Source organism: Schistocerca gregaria, chromosome 2 (genome assembly GCF_023897955.1).
Source record: "Schistocerca gregaria isolate iqSchGreg1 chromosome 2, iqSchGreg1.2, whole genome shotgun sequence".
Classification (NCBI taxonomy): domain Eukaryota; kingdom Metazoa; phylum Arthropoda; class Insecta; order Orthoptera; family Acrididae; genus Schistocerca; species Schistocerca gregaria.
This window is the reverse complement of record NC_064921.1, coordinates 346,438,042-346,464,101: the sequence shown is the minus strand read 5'-3', so window position 1 is coordinate 346,464,101 and position 26,060 is coordinate 346,438,042. Positions and strand designations below refer to the sequence as shown.

General features: G+C 39.9%; 1 protein-coding gene across 3 annotated transcripts in view; it reads right to left on the bottom strand.

Annotated features, from left to right (window-relative positions):
* Positions 1-26,060, bottom strand: part of LOC126337026 (monocarboxylate transporter 13-like) — a 213,576-nt gene that overhangs the window by 36,755 nt on the left and 150,761 nt on the right. For all 3 annotated transcript variants that reach the window (XM_050001304.1, XM_050001306.1, XM_050001305.1), the window contains exons 3-4: positions 19,519-19,852; positions 2,034-2,123 (exon numbers count right to left, since the gene is read on the bottom strand). In XM_050001304.1, the coding sequence (XP_049857261.1) occupies positions 2,034-2,123; positions 19,519-19,852 (424 nt within the window). The remainder of the gene's footprint in view (positions 1-2,033; positions 2,124-19,518; positions 19,853-26,060) is intronic.

Below are 26,060 nucleotides of genomic sequence, written 5' to 3'. Positions count from 1 at the left end.
CACTAGATCGCGTGTTTCCAACAGCATTTTTCTCACTCACTCACTCATTCCATTTCATTTCTTAATTACACCATGCACCCAACTGAGAATTTCACATGGATGTAGTGTGTGTCAATGTTTACATTGTCAAGGACAAGTATTCATACACTACACTTACAAGTAAAGATTAGAAAGTTACGTAACTACTATAATGAGCCGTAACACAGTAGGATGAAATGAGAAACCTTAGGCCTAGAGATTACAAAGTATAAAACATAGTAAATTAAATATGAAAAGGACATATAACACTAAGTGTTAAATATAAGCAGTTACATATGTGACAGGAATGTGCTGCTTAATGTTCAATTTATATGATAATACATCTAATTTTATTTTAAGGTACTTTCTCACTGTGTTTCATAAACTCTTTCAAACTGCAAAATCTCATGGCTAAAAGAAATTGCCTCAGAAGCTCTTAAAAATGTAGATTTGTTGGATATTTCACATCTGGTTTCTGGAGGAAGAGCATTAAATATCTTTATACCAGAATTCTGCACAACCTTCTGCACAACCTTCTGCACAACCTTCTGCACAACCTTCTGCACAACCTTCTGCACAACCTTCTGCACAACCTTCTGCACAACCTTCTGCACAACCTTCTGCACAACCTTCTGCACAACCTTCTGCACAACCTTCAAATTTTTACCTTCAGTGTGCAAATCATGTATACTCCTTGTGTTTTACTGATGGTATTCACTGTTACATTTGTATAAATCAGTGTTTTTACTTACGAAACACATAAGTGAATACATGTATTGAGAAGTAGTTGTAAGAATTCCCAGAAGAAGTTAGTTTCCCCCGTCATTTATTTAAATGAATTTTTAGCAAAATATAGCAAAAATGTTTAGTTTTATCCTCCAATTGATGAAAAGCTCATAATGGTTTTGCAAGAACAGCACTTTAGAAAATGTTGACTACAATTTACAACAATACTACAGATTTGTTGTCCTTTGAGCTCTTACTTTCCACTACTTGATAATTAGTTACCACACACAGACACACACGTGCACATGCGTCGTTACGATAATGTTACAATAACTGCTGAAGTGCTAAAATCTGAACTTTTCGTCATTTTTTCTAAAGTAGCTTTTTTTCGCTAAGCTATCAAATTCAGTAGTGCTTGCAAGTTTTAGTTATGTTTTCAACACTACTGTTGCTAACTTCATGTTTACCGTACATAGGTTAACTACTTTCAAGAAAGTAAATTAAATGATGGGAACTCCAGGTTGGAATATCAACAATGTAGGAAGAAACAGATTGCTACTTACTATAAAGATGACATGTTATGTTACAGACAGCACACTTAAAAGAAACTTACACATGAGCTTTCAGCCACAGTCTGTCAGAAGAAGAAAGAGAAAAACACACCATGCATTCACACAAGCAAGCATACCTCACGCACACATGTCCATGAACTCTGGCAGCTCAGACCAGAAAATTGTTCACCTTCATTTAATACAGGGAAAGTACACATTCAAAAGAGTAGCGTAAGTGGAAAAATAGCTGCATATTTTCCAACTATCACTTTTTGTCCACATAGCATTAGCTTTTATTTTAGAACCTTCATTTGATAGAATGGATTAATTTAACATTAAAACTATTTACCATTGTGTTGACACTCTGTACCTTAAGCCCCTTCTACACTATAACTGTAGACAACCAGCATTATGAAAACATGAAACTAGAAATCTTTTATTCTGTCAAAAGTCAGTTCATTTCTTTACTTGGCATCACATGGTGGTATCCTTTAAGGTTACATATGGAAACTGACTGCACAATAAGCTGCTCCTAAAGCTCAGAGAAAGAGTATTCTTTTTATGTTTCATTATCTCTGGCCCCCAGTTTGTCAGCAGCAATGTGTAAATATTAAATCACAAGGTGGTGGTGGTGGTGGTGGTGGTGGTGTTAACCCAGTCATTCATTTTTAGAGCAATGTGAAGTTTTCAGAGGTTTTCAAACTATTCAGGTGTTCTATAGACTATAATTGCACTCACCCGATAGAAGTTCTTTTGTTTCTGGTTTATTTTGCACCAACTCTCCTTTCAACTTAGTCTTCTTAGACTGAACATTTTTCTTCTTGCGCTCTGAAACATACAAACAATGCTACCTTACATCACTTCTTTGACATGCTCTATTTGAAACTTTAAAAACTTATGAAAGTAGCCTTGTTAGTAATTTGTCATACAAGTGCTTTTAAAAATATAAACAGCTGTATTACAAATAAGATTGGTTTCAAGGTTTTCCCCCTACAATATCTGTCATGAATAAAATAGTTTTGTTACTAATTGTCAGACTTCATTTGTAAATACAATTGATATATGCTCAAATAGTGAGGCCGATATGCAGATTATGAACATAAAACATTAACCCATTAACTGCTACGATCACCATTTGGGGACGGATAGTTTTTGTCCCATCAGTTGGCAGCAGTGTCTATTTTAATGCTGAATAGCTTACAATATTTGACAACAGTCTAACAGAAGTGAGTGACAGCGGAATCAAAATATTGCATATGGTTTCTTGTGTAAAGTTAAATAAACCATAAATTCGATGGTAAGTCATGTAATACGAATATCATAGCTTTTCAGTTGTGTAATTTTCATTATTTTTATTATTCCATCAAATGATGTGGTCATATTGTAAATTTGTAGCTTACAGCAGCTCACAAATGTTTCTTCGTTCATTTATTGTTAGTAAATATTGTTTTATTACACGTTTTAAAGTGATACCCATTTGGGGATTGTGGCTGATATGAAGTACTTTCATACAACCACAATCATTGTATCTCTTATTTTTTATTTATTTATGTTTTTTGTGTGTGTACCAGAAAGTTCCTCAGACTAGCCAAAGTAGACGATATGATAAATGATCCTAACTTTCTCGCCGAAGATAATGATCATGGTGTATGAGATATTGTAGAACTTCCCCCTGATAATATGGACCGTGTTTCCGATGCTGAAGAACTTGATGATGACATCTTGGGAGATACTTATCGTAACTATGTTCCTTTTTACCAAAAAAAAGACCCTAGTACTTCACAGCCCAAATGGACAAGGAAAGGTGACTTGAAAATGGTTAAAACAGTTTCTGATTGGCAGGAAGTTCAGCCTGATTATGAAAATACATTTGTCAATAATGACTACATAAACAGAGCTGGGGAACAAATAACATCTCTCAAAGGAAAATCAGCAATCGAAATTTTTGAAATGCTATTTGACCAAGAGATAATGAATTTCACTGTCAAAGAAAGTGTCAGATATACTGCACAGAATAACAGGCATGGATTTATGTTTTCGGTAGACTGCCTTTGAAAATTTGTACGCTTTTTATGCCTCAAGAACAAAAATTAAAACTTTGACATTAGATGGGTCAGAAAATGTTTCTCCAGAAACAGGTATTTAGAAATAAAGAAAAATTTGCACTTTGGTGACAATTCTAAATTCAAATATAATAATTTGGCAACCACAGATTTCAAGATATGCACCCTCATTGACAAAATGAATCAAAATTGTAGGAAGTTTTTTCCTTTTTTAAAAAAAATTATAAGCATTGATGAGAAGGTGGTCAGGTACTATGGGCATTGTTATTTCAAACAATTTACTCAAGGTAAACCCATATGGTTTGGGTTCAAACAGTGGACAATTTGCTGTGCAGAAACAGGATACTGCTTTCATACAGAATTGTATACTGGGAAAAGTAACAATGTCAATGAGGTGCAAGGTTTGGATGCATCAGTTATCATGAGCTAAATATCTATGGTAAACAATCCCTCTAACCACATTTTCTTTTTTAATAATTTTTTCACTATTTTTGATCAAATGAAAACCTTAACAGAGCGAAGTGTAGCAGTAACAGTAGCAGTTCGATCAAACTGGATAAATAAATGCCCTCTCAAGTCAGATAATGAATTCAGAGAGGAGCCTCGTTGAGCTATTGACTACAGATTTGATGTAAAATAATAATAATAATAATAATAATAATAATAATAATAATAATAATAATTATTATTATTATTATTAGTGCTGCTTGGAAAGATAATAAATGTGTACGAGTCTTGTCAAACCATCGTGGAATATATCAAGAGAAGAAAGTAAGTAGATGGTCCAGATTGGAGAAAAAAGATTTGCAAATACCCCAGCCTCTATGTATACGTCTCTACAATACATTCATGAGTGGAGTGGACAAATTTGATGATATATAAATAAATATACATGAAAAGAAATGGTATTTTCCCATATTCACAAATATAATTGATACTGCAGTAGTAAATGCTTATGTATTATACTGTCATGCTAACAGCAATATACCCCTTTTAGAGTTTAGGAGGCAAATAACTAGAGGCTGTCAACAAACAGTCTATTTCTAATCCTAAGAATCTTGGTAGACCATCACTGCAGAAAAAGACTCAAATGTGTTCCAGAAACGGTGAGAAAAAAGCCACTGTGGCATTATCTAGAAAGAACCTGCAAAGGAAACCAAAGAAAATTTGCGACACGCAAGAGGAATGGTAGAAAACAATGTAGGAAATGTAATGTAGGCTTACCTATGGAATGTATGGAACAGTTGGATCAATAAGTTTTTTATTTATACAAATGTAAAACTTGAGTTCATACAAAATGAAATATAATTTATGTCCAAATAATTAAAACTAAACAGAACTGTAATGGATTATCGCAAATAAAATTTGTTTCCAATTATTCTTTTTTTTTTTGTCATCTGCCACAATCCCTATTTGGGACTTTCTGGAAAAAAAAAAAAACTGTTATACTTCTGAAAAACATATTCTGTAGATAAAAGTGGTATGTCAGGTTCAAATCTCGTACACAAACAATTTCTCAGGAAATTAATAAAAGTGGTCGTTAATGGGTTAAATAAATGAAAATCTGAAAAAACTTACTAGCCAAGGCTATAAATGTACAACATATTGGTAACACCATTTTCAGTAGCAACTTAGTGAAATGTGAATGTTACTGACAACTGAAGGATTAAAAAGGTGAACAAATGTGCACTGTTAAAATAGTATGCAAATTATCTTCCTGTGGTGGTAGATGAGTACGAAATCTGAACTTAATAGCCACTGAATTTCACACACACTCAGCCCCCTCCCCTCCCCTCCCCCCTACCCCCCACCCCCCCCCCCCCTCTACCCATATCTGAAACCAATGAGAAAGAAGGCTTCTATAGATCAAATGTGCATAATATAAATAGAAATAGCATTCAGAGCCAAAACTTCCAGTAAAACTGAAATAATAAGGTTTTCTGAAGCCAAAGAGAAGCATCAGCTCTCTGGAAACATTGATCAGTAATATTGCAGATAATATCACATGCAGCCAATCACTTACTGCATTATTTTTTTGAACCATTCATAAAATCTAATTTAGCCAACAAAATGAGAAGCACACAATTCACAATCAGCAACCACCTCTTTTCTAAGTTGTTCAGAGCTCTTTAGAGGGTTTGAATGATAGGATGTGTTGACACACAACACGAAAGAAACTGTATTTATCATAATAGATTATTACTTATAGTCAACAGAAATGCTTCAAGACATCAGGAAAGTTAACACAACTGGTTTTGTTGTATCAACAAGTCATTTGAAAACTCTTGCTATTTTCAGAAAGAGGTAGTGTTGCTTATGCTAAAACATCTCTCAGATTATGTATTTGATTATACTTCTGTTTTAGTCCACCAAAAGCCAAGATTAGCAGCATAATAGTTATTTTACATTTGTGCAGATCTTTTCATATCTCCCTTTGAAGATGACCACTGGATATCTTGATGACACAAAAGAAATGAAGAAGGGCTCAAAAAGACATGGCTTTATATTAAGGTGACAACCAACTAGAAGTGTTCAAAAATGAGATGGCATCTGAACCAGGTGAAATACCAGTACCACTCTAAACATGTTGTGTGTAACTACTACATCCCCTTCTAGGAACAGTTCATCTTAGATTTTTTGCTCATACACTGTAATCTTTGTGGAGAGCAAAAAATCTCAAAGTCAAAACAAATTCCATAAACAGATTTTTTGAAATGCAGTTCACTCCATTCCTCAACTACATGCGGAGCATCAAAGACAAGGGCACCCAGATCTGTGCCATGTGTATCAACATCTGCTAGGTATTTGACACAGTTCTACATTGCATTTAGTCACAAGCTTACCAAGAATATGATTACATCTAGGAATTCCTGGGACAAAATCAGTCAAGGTACACTAAAGAACCAAAAACATTTGTATACCTGCTTAATGTCCTGAAGGCCCCCACAAGCATGCAAAAATGCCACAACATGACATGGTGTGGACTCTACTAATGTCTGAAGTGGTGGAGGGAAGTGACACAATGAATCCTGCAGCGCTGTCCACAAACTGTAAGAGTACGAGATCTCTTCTGAACAGTATGTTGCAAGGTATTCCAGATATGCTCAATAACATTCATGTCTACGGAGTTTGGTGGCCAGTGGAAGTGTTTGAACTCAAAAGAGCGTTCCTGGAGCCACACTGTAGCAATTGTGGACATGTGGGGTGTCACATTGTCCTGCAGACCAAAGTCTGTCGGAATGCACAATGAACATGAATGGATACAGGTGATGCTTACGAATGTGTCACCTATCGGAGTCAGTCTTATCTAGGAGTCCGATATCACTCCAACTTCATATGCTTGACACCATTACAGGACCTCCACCAGCTTGAACAGCCCCCTGCTGACATGCAGTGTCCATAGATTCATGAGTCTCCATACCCATACACGTCCATCCACTCAACAGAAGTTTATACGAAACTCGTCCAAACAGGCAACATGACTCCTGTCATCAACAATCCAATGTTGGTACCGACAGGCCCAGGCAAGTGTAAAGCTTTCTGTTGTGCAGTCATTAAGGGTACATGTGTGGGCCTTCAGCTCCAAAAGCCCATATCAATGACGTTTCGTTGAATGGTTCACACAATGACACTTTTTGATGGCCTAGCATTGAAATATGCAGCTATTTGTGGAAGGATTCCACTTCTGTCATGCTGAATTATTCTCTTCAGTTGTCATTGGTCCCATTCCTGGAGGATCTTTTTCAGGTTGCAGTGATTCCGAGATTTCATGTTTTACCATATTCCTGATATTTACAGTACACTCATGCAATAGTAGTATGCAAAAATCATCATGTCACCACTACCTTGGAGATGCTGTGTACCATCACCCATGCACCAACTATATCACCACGTTCAGATTCACATCTTCATGACCTACCACTGTAGCAGCAGTAACTGCAGTTAAAAGTGCACCAGACACATGTTGTCTTATGTAAGTGCTGTTGACAGCAGTGACGTATGCTATGTTTACATATATCTGTATTTGAATATGCATGCCTATAGAAGTTTCTTCGGCACTTCAGTCTATAAGTAACTTAGAGAGACAACCACGTCGTTATTACAGTTTATAAAATATGTGAATGATCTAGTGGTTCAAATGGCTCTAAGCACTATAGGGCTTAACATCCGAGGTCATCAGTCCCCTAGACTTAGAACTACTTAAACCTAACGAACCTAAGGACAACACACACATCCATGTCCGAGGCACGATTTGAACCTGCAACTGTAGCAGCAGTGCAGTTCCGCACTGAAGCGCCTAGAACCGCTCAGCCACAGTGGCCAGCGAGTGATCTAGTGGACAACATCAGAAGCTCTGTGAGAATGTTTGCTTGCAATTATACCTACTGTAGAGTTATGATCAAACAAAACAAAAACTAATGATATACAGGAAGACCTGCAAATTTATGACAAAATGTGGAGAAATCGGTAGCTCCAAATTTACACTGCCAGGGATGATGTGGTGTGTAGAGGATCTAACTAATTCAGTGCCTAGGTGCCAAATCTAACTAACAGCCAGACTAAGAATTAATCATGGATGTTTCCATAAATATCTTCACAGGCTACACATCATGAAGAGACCTTTCTGAACTTGTGGAGATGGGGATGCAGATCACATTTTCTTTGTGTGTCCAAGACTACACAGAAGAATTACAGTCCTTTTACAACAGCTTGTTCAGCTTGGTCTTTGGTCACTAAACTACTGTTAGCAACCCAAGACTGCAGACTTTTCTACACAAAGTACAGATTCATTGTTGCTACATGTATCTGCATCAAAGACCAATGTATCCTTAACAATAGACTGCACATAAATGTTCTGTAACATTTTATTTTACAATTATTATATGGTATTTGTCAGTAGTTACTTATGTTCAGCGTACAATGTGTGCACACAAGCAAAACAAATAAATATTCTATCACTAATTTGCTCTCAACAGCTGTATATTTTGTTCAAGTGTGAGCCAGCTGTGTGGTGTAAGCTAAAAGCCAATAAATTCAATTCAACTATTCTTAAGCCTTGCTCCTGTAGGTTCAATATAAGGGAAAGGAAGAGTGGCATGTTTCATCACAAGTTCAAGTAAGAGCATTCCAGAGATGCCCATCTAACTCAAATGGTGGCCACTTCAGGAGAGCTGTTCTGCATTGTGGAAGTTTACTGTCTTAAGTTCAACAGTTTGAATTTCATATAAATTCATGCAATAAATTGCTTTCTCCGATGTACAGATCACAAAATGATCATAATGAGAAAAATCAAATAAATTAATCCTATGTGGAAGCTTAAGCCCATTTTACACAAACGACTTTCAGGTCAAAATCAACTACTTTTAATAGGTGTGCATTATGTGCCTGCATGTATAATGGGTGCCAATCACGTTGTGAGTGTATGAGTAATGTCTTAGATCAATTTACTGTGCTGAAAGCAGAGTTCTGAAATCCTGAGCATCCTCCACACTGCATATGCACAGAAACAAATTATTATGGCATCATTTGCTAACATATGAAGTTAACCTATTTTCACAACTCTCACTCATTTACAGTAATGTGTCATCTTAATCTTTATTTCATTGTTTACTTCAGTTCTGTGTGTGTCAAAGGCTGCATTAGGTCTTTTACAATCTTCCTACTAGGGTTCTCCTACAAGGGAGACCAAATTTTTGAGATCAAATAGGTATTTGGGCTTTACAACATCTGGAAAAAGAAAAAGCCAAGGCCATGCATAAATAAGAACATAAATAGAACAATGTTTTTAATGAAAATAGGTAGCCATTGTTGTATTCTGTGTTAAGCCATCTTCACACAGGCTGGTGTTAATGTGAATGCAGGCAGGAAATCTAATCACATGAGACAGCAGCAGTATCACATGGGATTTGCTGGTTAACATGGTTTACAACCACAGTATGCTCCAGCAGCAGCTGTCTACTGTCTTTCGTTCACTAACCACAAGTGGACACTTATCATTGCTACATTTGCTATATTAAAATGCACATTTCCTGCCTTGTACATGTGGTAGTCATGTAAAAACATTAATTAAAATTCAATATCCATGAACTTGTTATGAGAGGAAGGAAAGTTAAATGCCCAGTCAGTAACAAGATCAACTCACAAACTTAACAAAGCCTCCCTCTTAAAATAGCACACTTTTATTTAGATAAGATCAAATTTTACAGAAAATATGTCCATTAAATTAATAAGGAAGTCTCTCAACCTTTTATAAAACATGAAGATGAATAAAAAACATTGAATACAAGAGGATGCTAACCAGCTACATAGTACTTTGTAGCTCAGTGCCCCTAACCATTATGATGGATTTCTATAACAGACAACATTGTATTATATTTTGGGAAAATTTACATTGTATGCAGAATGGGCATGTTCTGGCACCACACACTCAGAAAAAATTACCAGTCATAGATGCGTCCATTAAGATACTGAGCAGGGTCTGTCGTATGAGCAACCACTCGGTAAAGACCACTGTGCACAATCCACGACTTGAGCAACCACCACAGTTAATGACATTTTGTTGCAGAAGCTTCAACTGATAGCACTACACGATTCCATCACTTGAGCAACCACTGAAATTACAGCATTGTAACAGCACACACAAACCAGCACACTTGCCTGTGCATTTTGGTTTGTAGTTACACATGGATCTGGTGAAGAGATGGACGACAGTTTTCTCTGCTACGTAGCCCTTCTGAGCTTCCAAAATTAGGAACACTGTGGGACAACACTACCATTACTAGGAATCAAATGCCACACTAGCAAATACTATTATTGGGTCCTGTATTTTTGTGTTTATGTCGACTGGCCTATCCACCTAGTAGCAGCACCCCACTGTATACTATGCTGAAAGCTCAAAGGTTGCCTAAGGCTTTTAGCATCACTGTATTTCTGCCTGTGCTTTGACACAAGATGGTAGTCACCACACACAAAGCACCACATAGTTGATGTTCTGAAGGTTTCGGATTGGGTGTCTGTCCAGGATGGTACGTTGCATTAAGAGCATAGCAGTCACCATAGGGTTGCCAGGATGCATCATCCTTTGATACAAGGTGGAGAGAAGAGGACCAGCTGTCTGAAGCTTACCCTGAATTTGTTTTAAGCCACATCCAATCACTCCAGTGTGAGGTGTCAGTCTAACAAAAACTGGAGGACCAGACCAGGGGGAGATGTAATGGACTGTCCTGCACTGTACCTTTCTTGTTGCTCCAGGCATGCATGTGATGGTTGGGAAATGGTCAAGAAGGTGCTGGTACTGACCTGCATCAACACTGCTGAACTTCAGCACTAAGTTTTAAACAGCATGGCAGAACCTGAAGGTTAAATGACTGGAGCCACCATTGATGAGATGAGAGCAAGGAAAGTCAGCAATGAGCCGAAAACATACTAAGAAATCAGGACCAATGATTGGTTCTATGACTTCTGTGATGCTGAAATACCAGATGAAGGTGCAGTGCAGTCCTCATCCAATTGCATCGGGTAAACAACTGTGGTGGTGGTGGTGGTGGTGGTGGTGGTGGTGGTGGTGGTGGTGGTGGTGGACATGTCTGCTGACAGCCAAATGGACTTGCCTCGATACACACACAGGTCAGACTCAGTGTCAAGCACCTTGAGGCAGCCTTCCCTGCCACTGCGCACACACACCTGCAGATGCTGCTGGCATGTGGACAGTTGCACAGTGGGTGAGAGCAGGAAGCTCGCTTGCCAAATGTGCAGTGTTGCCAACAAATATGGGTTGGTTTTTCAGCATAACATTGATCCTGGGTACACCGGTGAAGGCATGGGGGAGGGGGGACAGTAATTAGCCTGGCATGGAGTGAAAATATCTGCAATTTGAAGGCTTTGATCCTGCCAGCAGCGGGTGCCAGGGCGGTGGGTGCCAACACATTGCGGTCCATTGTGCTGTTGGAGGTGCAGTTGTGTCCGAGGAGATATCAGTAAGAGTAACAAGCAGAGTCAGAATGTGGGGCTGCAGTGAGAACATTGTCAGTGAGGGTCGCCAGTTGTTTCAGTAAAGGTCACTGTTGAATTGCGAGGATTTCACATGCCTGATTAGGCAGCCAGTTCAGCCAACACATGTGAAATAGCTCTTCAAACTGTGGCAGTGTCAACTATGCAATGGAGATAGCACAGGAGCTGTGGCAGAATTGTCACCAATGTCATTGTCTAATCAGCCAGTGTATGTTCTCAGCTGGTGATGTAAAGAGATATACAGAGATGGTATACGAGCTCCCTCTTGGTATGGCTTGGTGGGTGGTGGCACGGTGATGTCAGCAATATCACAGCATAGCACTGGTCTAACTAGCCGACATCATCAGTGTACTTCTTTTGTTTTGACATCGTGTCACTGCAACAGAAGCTGGTGTCAACTTGCATGAACCAGAGGGCTGCAGATAGTCAGGTGTTAGTCAGACAGTGGTATGGGAAGCCACTGAATCAAGCTCGTCGGGCAATGATGTGGCAGTAGTATCAGAACTGGCAGCACAGTTGGTGGGAGTAGCATCTTCATCTTCACAGTCTTTTGCTTGGGTGACAACTAATCGCAGTACTGTGATCGCACACATAATGAACCAGCATGCTCTACTCATGGACTGTGCTGTACATTCACAACTTGGTCAAAAAATGACAGTACTGTGGCTCGCTGTGCTTGGCAATCATGAATGGCAGGCACCACAGTATGTAACACTCCTGAAGCCTTTAAATCAATGTGTCATTAGCCAACATTTAGTTATAACAAATTCTACCAAGAACAATGCATTTTTGATGGATCTCCAATGTGCTAGTGCCTTTAACAGTACAGGCACATTGTAATATAAAAATAAAGATTCTTTAACTACCAAATCATGTTCCCACCATTTTATTATTCCTATTATTTGTTCAACATTTTATAGCACACTGCCGAAGTATCACAGAACTTATTTTATGTTTCACGTATGGCAATGCCTCCTGAACAAGAAACAACAAAAAATGTTATCACAAAACTCTTACATCCCCATGTAGGTGTCAGCTAACTTGTCACAGGTGAGGACAGCTTTACAGTGTTGCATTTCACTATTTTTTTACTGCTTTCTTTCCTTGTAAGTGTATACTACTTCCAGTTTATACCTTTATTAAATACATCAGCACATAAGATTTCAGTTTTAATTACAAACATTCAAGAAATTTTTTACCTCCGTGCAACTTGTTTGTTTGTGGGAGTATGGAAGATGAGTTATTAAGGTGCCTGCACTGTGTGAGGAAATGGAGCTTGTTCTCCCTCACAACTCCTTAATTTGTCATCATCAGTGATGACACTGGGCTTGCTTCCTCCACTCCCAGCAACGCACTCTGTCAATTGGTCAACTTACTGTTAACACATACACTGTACCTATTAACAAAGAACTGTGTAAATGGAAACTCAAATCCTGTTTTACACGAGTAACTTTCTGGTCAAGATGTACTACTGATGGTGTGCCTATGTGTTTTGAGCTAATAAATGACGATCTTTGATTTTTATGTGACACCAATTATTCCTTCCATCTTCAGCAGTGTAGATGATTCATCATACATTTTGTCAAGAACAACCACTATGAAGTTAGCTTCTGTCATTTATAAATGCTTACTATCATTCTTAGTTTCTTAACGATGCTAGTATATTATAATATTTTGTCAGAAGTGTGGTCCTCTGTAACATTACTTTTACAGTAGACAGCACTCTAAACAAACACTATTTTGGCATCGATGTTTAAATAAAAATGACCACTTGTGACAAGGGAGTCACTACAGGAAAAATGCACCAGGGGCACTGCAGTAGACTAACTTGCCAGGAGTAGTCGATCAAGGTGAAATCAGTTGTTTAAGAAGAACTTAAAGGAATAGGCCTTCACTGGCTTCACTGAGTAGATGACGCACAACAGGTAGGATCTATTCAAATAATGGAATGGAATAGAAAGGCCTCCACGTTGCATTTCAATTGGCAGCATTCACACAGGTTCTCAATAGAATGAAACAGAACATCAAGGTTAAGGTTTCTCGTGAGAAAGTTTTGATGTTGATATTTGTGGGACGGAGTGGTGTCATCTGCTAACATAGGAGGGTAGCCTATTTATCTTTCAGTCTTAGTAATGGGTTTAGTGTTTTTGAACCCTCTATATTATTTTGCTTTGCTTTCTTGACAATACAAATGTTACATGAAGAATATTGTTATGGCAAGTGTTCTTCCACATTTGTAGTCAAATGATCAGTTCAGTTTTACACTAACTGGGCAAAGGAAAGGCCACAATATAAATAAGAACACTAGCTGATGAACCGATATTTACTTAATAGCATTTGTAACAGTGAAAAGACTGCCTACCAAAGGAGATGAAGTATTTTTTTACTTTATTCGGTACTCAGAAAAGAAAAACCTATAGATAAAGTAAACAGGCTATGTGTAGCCACACAAAATTATTTGATCTGTTTTACGCTTTAATTTTAACTATCAAATAATTTGACAGAATCACTGTTCCATTGATGTCCGGAGTAAATTTCCATCCAATTAACTTCAGTGCAAGGGTCTACAATGAAATACATGTTGATTAATGACTTACTTTCTATGTGCACACAAACCTCACAACTGACAATGCGAGGAAACTAATGCATGATCTTGCAACACTAACTGCCCCCCCCCCCCCCCACAGTGCTTTGAGGACACTACACTTTGAGGACACACTTTTTGCAGGAAGTGCATGGGCCCACTGCCTGTGTCTAATAACCTAAAGAAACAGTACGGCAAAGACACAGGAGCATACTAGTCATATTGTCGGGTGCTTTAGGCACCACATCAGTAGAAGTCTTGTGTATGGTTCTAGGGACTTGCTTCATGGACATCACTATCTGCCACAGGGCAGACAAAGCAGGGCCATGAAGTAACAGAAGAAAACATTGCAGGCATGGGTCAAACAGCTGGCATCTTGAGACATGGCAATGGGAGTGGGAGCAGGAGGTGACCAATGAGGACCATTGCAGTTTCTTGTCCCCCAAATTACAGAATGACTGAAGTTGAATCATGCAGACTGAAGCCATGTCATGGTTAACTTTTTGACCAGCCCCAGCCTATACCCAGCATACACAAGCCAGAGTACAATATGCACATATAGGGCATAAGAGTATCCTTAACATGTTGCATTAGACTGTAACACTCTTACACACATGAGACCTGTAACAGAATATGACAACACGAAAGAAATGTTAAGGGACACACAAAAATTCTGTGCTCTAGGCAACATCAATGAAAAGTTTTAAAGAACACTGTGTGATGTCTATAGACGATAAAATCCATATGGCAGATCTCTGACAGACAATAACAAGATCATTAGAAGGTCACACACTCCATACTGACACGGACACGGACACACACACACACAAAATGAAAAAAAAAAAGAACAACAACAACAAAAAAACATCAGACACAGAGAGACTCACAAGGAATGTAACACTTAAAGTAGATAAATAAGAAAGTAAAACAGACATAGTACATTACTGGTCCATGTATCTTAGCTGCAGTCAATGACAAGGGAGTAATGTATGGGATAATGACAAATGTTAACAATGAGACAGTCATTACATCTAAGGAGTCTGCCATAGAGGGAGGCCAGGCTAGACGTTTGAGTTCCGAGACTCCTTCTCCCATCTATGGTATTGGTTAAGAGGAACAGCATCACACACAGAATCGTACAACACAACAGTGCATACACATGTCTAGATATAGCGACACATGTAGTTTAGTTGGTGTGCCCCACACAAGCACTTAAAACTTGTAATAAATAGTACTAGTTCTTGGAAATCAGAAACACGCACACGCACAGAATCGCACACCATTTGTTTCATTTAGTAATATAAGAAGATAATGTTGTATGCTACATTGGGTGAGAAAGTCTCTGCTTCTGTTGAGGCCCTCCCCTTCGAGTAGCAAGAACAATAACCATAATTTGTATGTTTTATTTCATTTTAATAGCAAAAGAAAACCTGAAGATTATCCCTTTCCTACTGTTATTATTATTTGTTCTAAATTAGTAATATACATTATTTTACACCCTCCATTTCCTTCAAATACTTTAATTTTCTTTGTAGATCATCATTACTCTTGTTTCTGTTGCTTGAAATAATTTTTCCTGCTAATGTGGGTCAGTGTATTATTATACAGGGTGAGTCACTATCTATTGCCACCAAGAATAACTTCAGAAGTATGATATGAGCTGAAAAGTTTGTAGGACTAAAGTTGCATGAGACAACGAGGGTCATAATATGACTGTGGTATTTTGTTGCTAGGTGGGGTCATGTCAGAGATATGAAGGTCAACTTTTTTTTTTTTTTTTTTTTTAAATGGGGTGCTATAGTTTGGTACCATTTTCTCATAGCAGCTATCGAGACAAATCCAATGATGTATAACAGTAAGGTCTTTGAAGGTCACAAAGGTGGCATGAACGTCCATTTAAAAAAGGTGTTCGAAGTGGTTATCAGTAGTATCAATGCAGAGCTGAAATCATCTTACATGGATTGAGTGGTATCCTTATCACATCAGCACTTATCGAAGCACATGCCCTGACAATTTTCTCACACATTGTCAGGTGTAGTTGGAACATTTTTATAAACAATGTCTTTTACGAATCCCACAAGAAAAAATCCAGAGACGTCAAGTCTGGTGAAAAAACTGGCCACGACATCTCCTTTGTGTCCAATCCATTGCCTCTGCAATTCATTTCTAGCCATCAGCAAAAAATGTGCCAGACACCCATTGTGTTGATACCTTGCTCCTAAAGGTATTTCTTCTAATAACAGACCTAATGTTTCTTGCAGAAATCTGGTGTATTTCCTACCATAAAGATTTCCTTTGATGAAATAGGGGCCTATAATTCTGTCCTCTAGAATTCCACACTATACATTAATCGCCATGGGTTTTGGTGTGCAATTTGACGCAGCTAATGTGGATTTTCAGTTGTCCAATAATGCATGTTATGCAAATTAACATTTCCATAGTTCATGTATGTAGCCTAGTCAGTAAATAAAATCAAATTAATAAATGTGTCATCCCTCTGAATCTGAAGTTGAGTGCATTGGCAGAATTCAATGCAATGCATACAATCCGTACCTTAATTCTTGGTGAAGACTGATATGGTAAGGATGATATTTATGGTGATGCAGAACACAAACAACAGTACTCTAGCTCATAACAGATTCCCTTGCGACTTGACACGAACTTACCATTTTCTGTTTCCTCATTAGTAAATTTCCTTTGCCGGATATGTTTGCTGTGCATTAAAGATCCAGTTGTTCTCAGTTTATCATACACATTTTTAGATGTACAACGTGTAGGGTGAGTACATTGAGGATATCTTTCAGTGTATAAGTCTCTAGGTCCCACTGAATTTTGTTGGCATTCTGCATAAATGAGAAGCGTATCAACTTCTTCAAAAGAATATATCATTTATAATGGCATGTTCGACAATAGTAGTCTTACTGTTCCTATTAGTGTTGGATTTTGAAACTGTTGAATGGTGTTTACATGTCAATCACACATTAGTATTTGGTGAATATTTACTATTTGCACGACATATGAGAGAGAATTGTTACAGCATGTGCTTTGGTAACTGCTGAAGTGATAAGGAATACAACTCAATCAAGATAAGAAGATTGCAGCACTGCATTGATACCAATGGTCATCGCTTTGAATACCTTCTATAAATGGACATTCAGGCAACCTTTTTGACCTTCATTGATCTTCAAAGACCTTACTGCTAAACATCACTGGGACCGATGACCATAGTAGTCTGGTCCCTTTCACCCCCACAAACCAACCTAAACATCGCTGGATTCATCTCAATAGCCACTATCAGAAAATTAGTTGACCATATCTCTGAAGCGACCCTAACTAACAACAAAAAACCAACATCATATTATGGTCCCTGTTGTCCCACGCAACATTTGTCCCAAGAACTTTTCAGCTACTGTCGTACTTTCATTGTTATTCTTGGTGGCAATAGCTAGTGACTCACCCTGTATATAAAACTGGAAAATGCACAACCTGCTGTCACAAGTGTCTGCAAACATTTATCCCAGAGGGAGGAAAGATTGCCAAATTGCTATTTTTCCATGGAAATGATTTGGCGAGTTTGAGAACATATTGTGTCCCTGGAAATAAATTTGCTAGTTGTTTCTCAATATTTTTAAGATGGATAGCTTTGATGTCTAAGTAGTGTTCATATTTTATTAGTCTATTGGTGAATGATCTGAAATTAAATCCTCATGATTAAATCCAAGGTGTCCAAGTAGTTTTTACTCATTCACCAATAATGTTAGGCTAAAAACTAAAACTAGAACTCAGAAACAAAAAAATCACAATCATTGAAAAAGCCTGTTGGATAGCAACAAAGTAACTAGCAAAAAAGCAACTTTAAGTCTCTACAAAGTGTAAAAACAATGAACTATGAAATACTCTTACTGAACTATGATGCAATCTATAACAACTCGTTTGCTTACACAACGTCACATTTGTATAGGTAAATGCATTTATTACAAAATTATTGCAAATTACACAATTATTACAAACAGCAGATGCTCCTACACTACTGACCATTAAAATCGCTACACCAAGAAGAAATGTAGATGATAAACAGTTATCATCGGACAAATATATTATACTAGAACTGACGTGTGACTACATTTTCACATAATTTGGATGCATAGATCCTGAGAAATCAGTACCCAGAACAACCACCTCTGGCCGTAATAACAGCCTTGATACGCCTGGGCATTGAGTCAAACACAACTTGGATGGCGTGTAAAGGTCAGCTGCCCATACAGTTTTAACACAATACCACAGTTCATCAAGAGTAGTGATTGGTGTATTGTGACGAGCCAGCTGCTCGGCCACCATTGACGAGTCGTTTTCAATTGGTAAGAGATCTGGAGAATGTGCTGGCCAGGGCAGCAGTCTAACATTTTCTGTACCCAGAAAGTCCCGTACAGGACCTGCAACATGCAGTTGTGCATTGTCCTGCTGAAAAGTAGGGTTTCACTGGGGTCAAATGAAGGTTAGAGCCACTTATCGTACCACATTTGAAATGTAACCTCCAATGTTCAAAGTGCCATCAATACGAACAAGATGTGACCGAGACGTGTAACCAATGGCACCCCCAACCATCACAGCGGGTGATATACCAGTATGGCGACGACAAATACACGCTTGCAATGTGCGGTCATCGTGATGTCGCCAAACACAGATGCGACTGTCATGATGCTGTAACCAGAACCTGGATTCATCCGAAACAATGACGTTTTGCCATTCGTGCACCCAGGTTTGTCATCGAGTACACCATCGAAGGCACTCCTGTCTGTGATTCAGCGTCAAGGGTAACCGCAGCCATAGTCTCCGAGCTGATAGACAAACTGCTGCAAACGTAGTCAAGCTGTTCGTGCAGATGGTTGTCGTATTGCAAACGTCCCCATCTGTTGACTCAGAGATCGAGATGTGGCTGCACGGTCTGTTACAGTCTGCAGGTAAGATACCTGTCACTTCGACTGCTAGTGATACAAGGCCGCCAGGATCTGGCACGGCATTAGGTATTACCCTCCTGAACCCACCGATTTCATATTCTGCTGACAGTCATTGGTTCTCGACCAAAGCGTGCAGCAACATCGCGATACGATAACACACAATCGCAATAGGCTACAATCCGACCTTTATCAAAGTCGGAAACGTGATGGTAAGCATTTCTCCACCTGACACGAGGCATCACAAGAACGTTTCACCAGGCAACGCCGGTCAACTGCTGTTTGCGCATGAGAAATCGGTTGGAAGCTTTCCTCTCGTCAGCACATTGTAGGTGTCGCCACCAGCGCCAACCTTGTGTAAATGCTCTGGAAAGCTAATCATTTGCATATCACGGCATCATCTTTATGTCAGTTAAATTTCGCGTCTGTAACATGTCATCTTCGTGGTGTGGCAATTTTAATGGCCAGTAGTGTATTTTGCCCCTCCCTCCCCCCTCTTTGCAGATGCGTACGCCTTCTTTTAAAATACTATGCGACTGGTCTACGCAGTAAGTGAAACGAAAGACCACTCTGTTACGGTGCACAGCTGTAGCAAGTTGAGAGTAACTTACGCGGTGGGCGCATGAGCGCGCCGCAGACGGCGATGTGCAGGAAGAGGGCGGCGAGCGCGAGCGCGGTGGGCCGCCAGCCGAGAGACTCGAGCAGGCGGGCCGACAGCGGCGCGAAGGCGAGCGTGCCCATGCCCGAGCCGCAGACGGCGAGCCCCGTGGCGAGCGCGCGCCGCCGCCGGAAGTGCAGCGCCACCGTCACCACGGCCGCCACGTAGCACAGCGCCAGCCCCGCGCCCGCCACCACGCCGAACGACACCAGCAGCTGCGCCAGCGAGTGCGCCCACGCCGACGCAGACATGCCCGCCGCCGCCACCACCGCGCCCACCATGCACACCTGTCGCACCACACAGCCTACAGTCTCGCACGTTCAATTAGCGCACTCCACAGCGTACTTGGTATAAACGAGGCGTTTTCAGAAAGTAAGTGTACTGTGACCATAACGGGGTGTGCTTTTGTTTTCGAGTGTTGGCAACGCTGAGACGTATAGGGGGATCCCCTGACCAGAGCGAGCATCGCTGTAACACGGGAGTCCGAAAAACCCACGTTGTGGCGTCCAGTTGCATGAAAGATGTCGTTAAGAAATCCCACTTAGTGTGGGTCACATGCTGGCTGTGATCCACTTCCAACTCGCGGAAGGAGTAACACCTACCGGATTTTTATTTTTTTTTTTTTTTTTTCGCGAGTGGATACGATTTACAGCGAAGAGGTTATGAACAGAACGAGTGCACTTAAGTGGTGTACGAAATTTAATGGAGGCATAACAAATGTTCATGATGAACAGGGTAGTGGAAGACCTTCCACTGTGACTGATGAGTTGGTGGAAAAAAAGAGTGGTACTTGTTCCTGAAGAGCCCCAACTGATAGTGGATAAGATTTCTGCAATGTTTCCACAACTCTCCAGAAGTCTCTTATACGAGACACTTGCATGAACAGGGACACCGAAACTGTGGACAAGACAGGCCCCAAACCAACTGACAGAGCCGCACAGCTCCCCCTGTCGAAGGTTCGAGTACTCCCTCTGGAGTGTGTGTGTGTGTGTGTGTGTGTGTGTGTGTGTCGTCCTTAGCGTAAGTTAGTTTTAGCTAGATTAAGTACTGAGTAAGTCTAGGGACCGATGACCTAAGCAATTTGATGCCATAGGAACTTTTCCAGCTGAAAGAGCCGTAAGAAAAATCTGGTCTATAATGCCTGTGAGTTTCTCCAGTGGAAGCTGAGGATTTTTTGGATCTATATTGTAACTGGAGATGAACCTTGAGTGGCTCATTACATGGCTGAGCAAAAAGACAGCCGTCAGTGCCCCATCTGCCAAAAAACCCAAAACCACAATAGCAGTCGGGAAAAAAAATAACCACAGTGTTTTGGAGTCTAAAAGGCATCATTTTGGTCTAATTTCTGCCATGGGGAGACCATCAATGCACAACAATGTTGAGAAACCAAAAAAAAAAAAGAGCATTCAGAACGAAAGGAGGGAAATGCTGATAAGGTTGAGTGTGCATGACAACAGCCGTCATCATACAGCCTCGCCACGAAGGTGGTCTTGGATTCATTTGGTTGGAATGTTTTGAACGACAGCCCACATTCTCCTGACTTGGTACCTTCTCTTCAAATCATCATCTTTTCGTATTCCTGAAGGCACACATGGGTAGAATTAAATTTTCGACTCACAAGCAGGTGCAGAAAGAGGTTCTGAAGTGGGGGGAAGGAGCTGTAGGGACTGTTCTTCGAAAAGGACAAAGAAGCTTGTGCCATGGATCACCACACACACGGAAAAGAATGCGGATTATGTCGAAATATTGTTACCAAGTGTATTAACAATATCCTGTATTTTTCAAATATACTTTCCTAAAAACGTATAAAAATCTAGTACACTTTCTGAACATACCACATAATTTTTAGGCCAGTATTTCTCAACCATCGTGTCTTGGCACGCGTCAAGTGCGTCACGAGACTTATAATGAAATCGTCTCATAAAATATCTAGAACATCAAATATTTATCGCAAAATCGTTTATTGGATCAGCCCTCTTTGCAAGAAATAGACAATGATTAGTGATCACTCACATCATAATAATAAATGTGTGTACTTGGTGCTTTTTAGCATCTAGCGGGAACAAAAATCGCATGTACGGATGTCGTGAAAGTTTCAATGTAATTTGTTGTGTTCCAGAGGAAAAAAGATTGAGAAACGCGGGCCTAGGCAAGATAGAGAACGCTTTGGCAATATATAAAATGCCTAGAACTTTAGGGCAAGGTGTTTAATTTTGAATAAATACTGATTCTAGGAAATGTAAAAACTGTTTACGTATTTTATAAAATGTGAAATGGACACAGGCGAAGTATGATAGGTTCGATTTTCCATCAACTCGACGAACTGTAAATCTATACTCCAGTGATTATTTTGTTCCCTCTGCACCCATGTTGTCATTCACCACCCAGTTCTCTGTCTCAACACATCTTTTACTCTGACTATGAGAAGGTTTCCCCATGTACGATTCTGAGTTGGAATCAGTACTCTTAAATTAGAAACAACTTTATGGCAATCTCACTCCTGTTGTCAGACTGGAGTCCTGATGGAGCTCCGAGAAGAGTGAAAATACTTGTCAAGTGGTATGCTACCTCCAAAACTGTCTTGTTTTAAAGGCTTTAAGTACAAAAACTCGATATACTAGGAAGAACTTGTATGCCCCGTCTGAATGAGTTTGAAACTCAATTAGTTTACTATTATGCCTTTCCTGCAGCTCTTCTGCTGGAAGTGTTCATAGGTTTGTATGAAAATCTCGTCATGGCGAGTTATTTTAACGGATCTGGCAGACAACTCCTTTACCATCCTGCCTCGCGCACAGTGTGAAATAGGATATATTTAAAGGTATATTAAACAACTCACCATCTGATGTGTGAAATTTGATTGTACCACATTTCAGCAATTGTATCAGTTTGTGTGTTCATCTACATCTACATGGATACTCTGCAAATCACATTTAAGTTCCTGACAGAGGTTTCATCGAACCACCTTCACAATTCTGTATTATTCCAATCTCTAACAGCGCGCGGAAAGAACGAGCTCCGATTTCCCTTATTTTACCATGGTAATTTCTCCCTATGTAGACCGGTGTCAACAACTTTTCGCATTCGGAGGAAAAAGTTGGTAATCGGAATTTTGTGCGTAGATTACGCGGCAACGAGAAACGCCTTTGTTTTAACTATGTTCACCCAAAATCGTATATCATTCAGTGACACTCTCTCCTCTACTTCGCGATAATACAAAACGTGCTGCCCTTCTTTGAACTTTTTCGATGTACTCCGTCACTCCTACCTGATAAGGATCCCAAACCGCGCAGCAGTATTCTAAAAGAGGACAGACGAACCTAACTGTACGCAGTCTCCTTAGTAGATCTGACGTTCATTTCACTGTACTCCATTAACCAATAATGACGAGATTGCTGCTTTTACAGAGTGTTAGCAATATTCACGTCCCTTATTACATCATCATAGCAACAATCTGTTAGAAAAAAGTACTGTTTTTCATGAATTTCGCCTCATTAACTGTAACACAATAAAATCTTTGAGTCACTGGATTTGCACGAATAACAACATTTTCACAATAATCACGTGCAGCTTCCCATTTTAGGAAAAGTGAATGACAGCTGAACTCCAACCGAACTGGACTGAAGATGTTAAGTCTATGCCTTTGGATCTTGTAACAGTCAAAATATTTAAATTATCTTTCTCTCATACTTGTCTTAAACGTAGACAGCGTTCTGTTAATACCTAGGCAAAGTATTAATAAGATGCATTTCATACCATAATAAGATATGCGGATTCTATGTATTGCCTAGGCATTCCATAAAGTTTTCAGTTTGCCGATAAAATATATAGACACCCAAAACCAGGGCCGGTTTAAAGACGCAAGTAACTCAAGTGGCCGCTCGGGCCGCCAAACAGAGGGGCCTAAGAGAGGCCCACGTACATAATGCGTATACAATGTCGTGATTAGTAGAGAGGAAATGACACGGGCACAAAAATATAATAATAGAAGCGATCACTTTTCGTAAACTTGGGTCAGCAACAAGCCATTTGCGAGATACCTTCCAATGTGTGCTGCCGCTCTCTTTAGAATCCGTTGCTGTCCTAGTGCAGGCCTGTTCAAGAGTCGGCTAGACGAGCATGAGCATTCACGCTCGCTCAACGATTAGGTAGTAAGCGGTCGCAGTAAAATGTGTCAGTCGGTCCACATTACGTAGTGCAAGGGAAGCGCAAACTGTGCACTGCCTTCAGAGGAATGACTGTGTTAAGTTCGCCGTAGTTTTAAACACAAGAATATATATTAGGTCTGATAAACAGCGGGGACGTCCATTTTTGCTAAAGGATCCTTATTTATTCATCGCTATCAACTTTGTCCCCTTAGAAGTAACCCTATCAGATACAGTAACACTCGTGCCTGCCCCTTTTTATTTAATTCTGGCAGTACTGCTAGGACCTACTTTCCATTATTGTTTTCAGCTCCTTCACCAGCGAGGTTTGCGGGAGCATTATCGCGATGAAATTTCCAGGAGTGGTTTTGCCACAGTTCTGATCGTTTTCTTCGACCTGCTTCACGCAAACTGCGCAGAACTTCCGGCTAGTATTCCTTACTGACCGTTCGACCATAAGGTACCAACTCATGATGAAAACGGTGAGAAGAACCTTCACATGTAATCGAACTAGTCTAATTTTTTCGGCTTTGGTTCTTCAGGCAATTTCCATTGGGACGATAGAGCCTTGGTTTCGATGTCATCCTCGTATATCCATGTTTCGTCAGCTGTTATCAACTCATTTAGACACACTGTATCGTCGTCGATTTCATTCAGCAATTCCTGAGCGATGTCCACGCGACGTCGTTTTTGGTCGAAATTCAAAAATTTTGGAACAAACTTTCCTGCTTCACGTTTCATGTCCAGAACACCAGAAAAGATTGTTTGGCATGTACCACAGAACAATCTCATGGTGACTCGCAGATTTCCAGAACCATTTTCTTTACTTAAATATTGTCGTCAGTAGTTTATGTGCTAGGACGTCTGTAGCGGTCGTCATCTTCAACATCATCTCGACCATTTTTGAAACATTTATACCACTCGTTAACTGTTGTCTTACTCTTAGTAGATTCGCAAAAAGGCAAAAAAATGAGCTTTCTGAATGCGTTGCTGGCTGCACTTTCATGTTTCATGCAAAGTTTAATGCAAATTCTTTGATCCATCTTTTAGAAAGTAAAAATTCGCCGAGCGCTCCAAAACATACATAACAACAATAAACTAAATATTCGAAATAGCTGAAAATGCAAAGAGAGATCGGAAGATGTGTACCAACAAGACAAAAAAAATTTAAAGTCGCATGTATGAAGTCTGCGAAATTAAAAATTCCCTAGTTTTTGGTCACACCTTGTACACATACATGGTGCAATGGTTAAAGTAGTGCTTTTAAAATGTAGGACACGCAGCATTATGACCGTGTTAGGAACAACAAAGCGACGGGCACACACACCAGTATCAATTACTGTACAACCCTTCCGTGTAGGATGCTCCAATTGAGGTCGGTACAAAGGAAACCAGTGACAAATTCAATGATATTGTAATGGAAGACCAGCGAATAAAAATATCTGAGATTGTAGGCATACCAACTGAGCGAGTGCGTAATATCCTGGACGGAGAATTATCAAAAATCTGTGTGGTAGGTAGTTTCGCGATTGTTCTCAGTCGATCAGAAGCGCACCCAACACAATGGCTGCCGATGTTCATCGCAACCCACAAGACTTTTGCCGGCGATTTCTCCTCCTCTTCCTTCATGTTGTTGTTGTTGTTGTTGTTGTTGTTGCTGCTGCTGCTGCTTTCGGGCGCAAAACAGCTGTCATATGCACCAGTGTCGTAACTTTTAATAGTCCACTATCGGACGAAGTTGAGGTCGATAATACTCGGAGCCTAACCAACTGGAGAACAGCTACAGCTAAAAACGATCAATTCCCCTTTGAGGAGGATGCTCAAACGGTTGAAAAATAAATTTCCTTCGCAATATTACTATGACGAATAAAATGTGAAATGTGTGGACCGTTATAAAATCGGCCTTGGGTCAGAAAATGGGGCATTGTCAATGGTTGGCTCCAGTAAGCACAGAGTGGTACAGGGTCTCCTATTAACAAATGACGGTGACAAACGACAGTGCCCAATACGCAGCCGAGCTAAAAGTATCTCTTCGCGACAAGAGGGGCGAGAGGGAGTCGTCCAAGCCATTGGCCGGTGTTTAATTTCCTGGAGTTTTTTCGCACCTAGAGAACATCAGTCTTCATGCCAGAGGGACACTATCTTCGTAAGTGCTGCAACACAGAGATCATCTTAAGCGACAGAATAGCTAAAAGGCCTAAGTAGTGTCTGCAGCTTCATTCCTCAACACTCCGACGTGACCAGGTACCAACAGGAACATCACGTTGATTTCATCATCAGCGAGCGAGTGGAGGCATTAGTGGATTCGTTGTACTAATGGGTGGTATGTGTACAGTACACAGAGGCTCTGGGG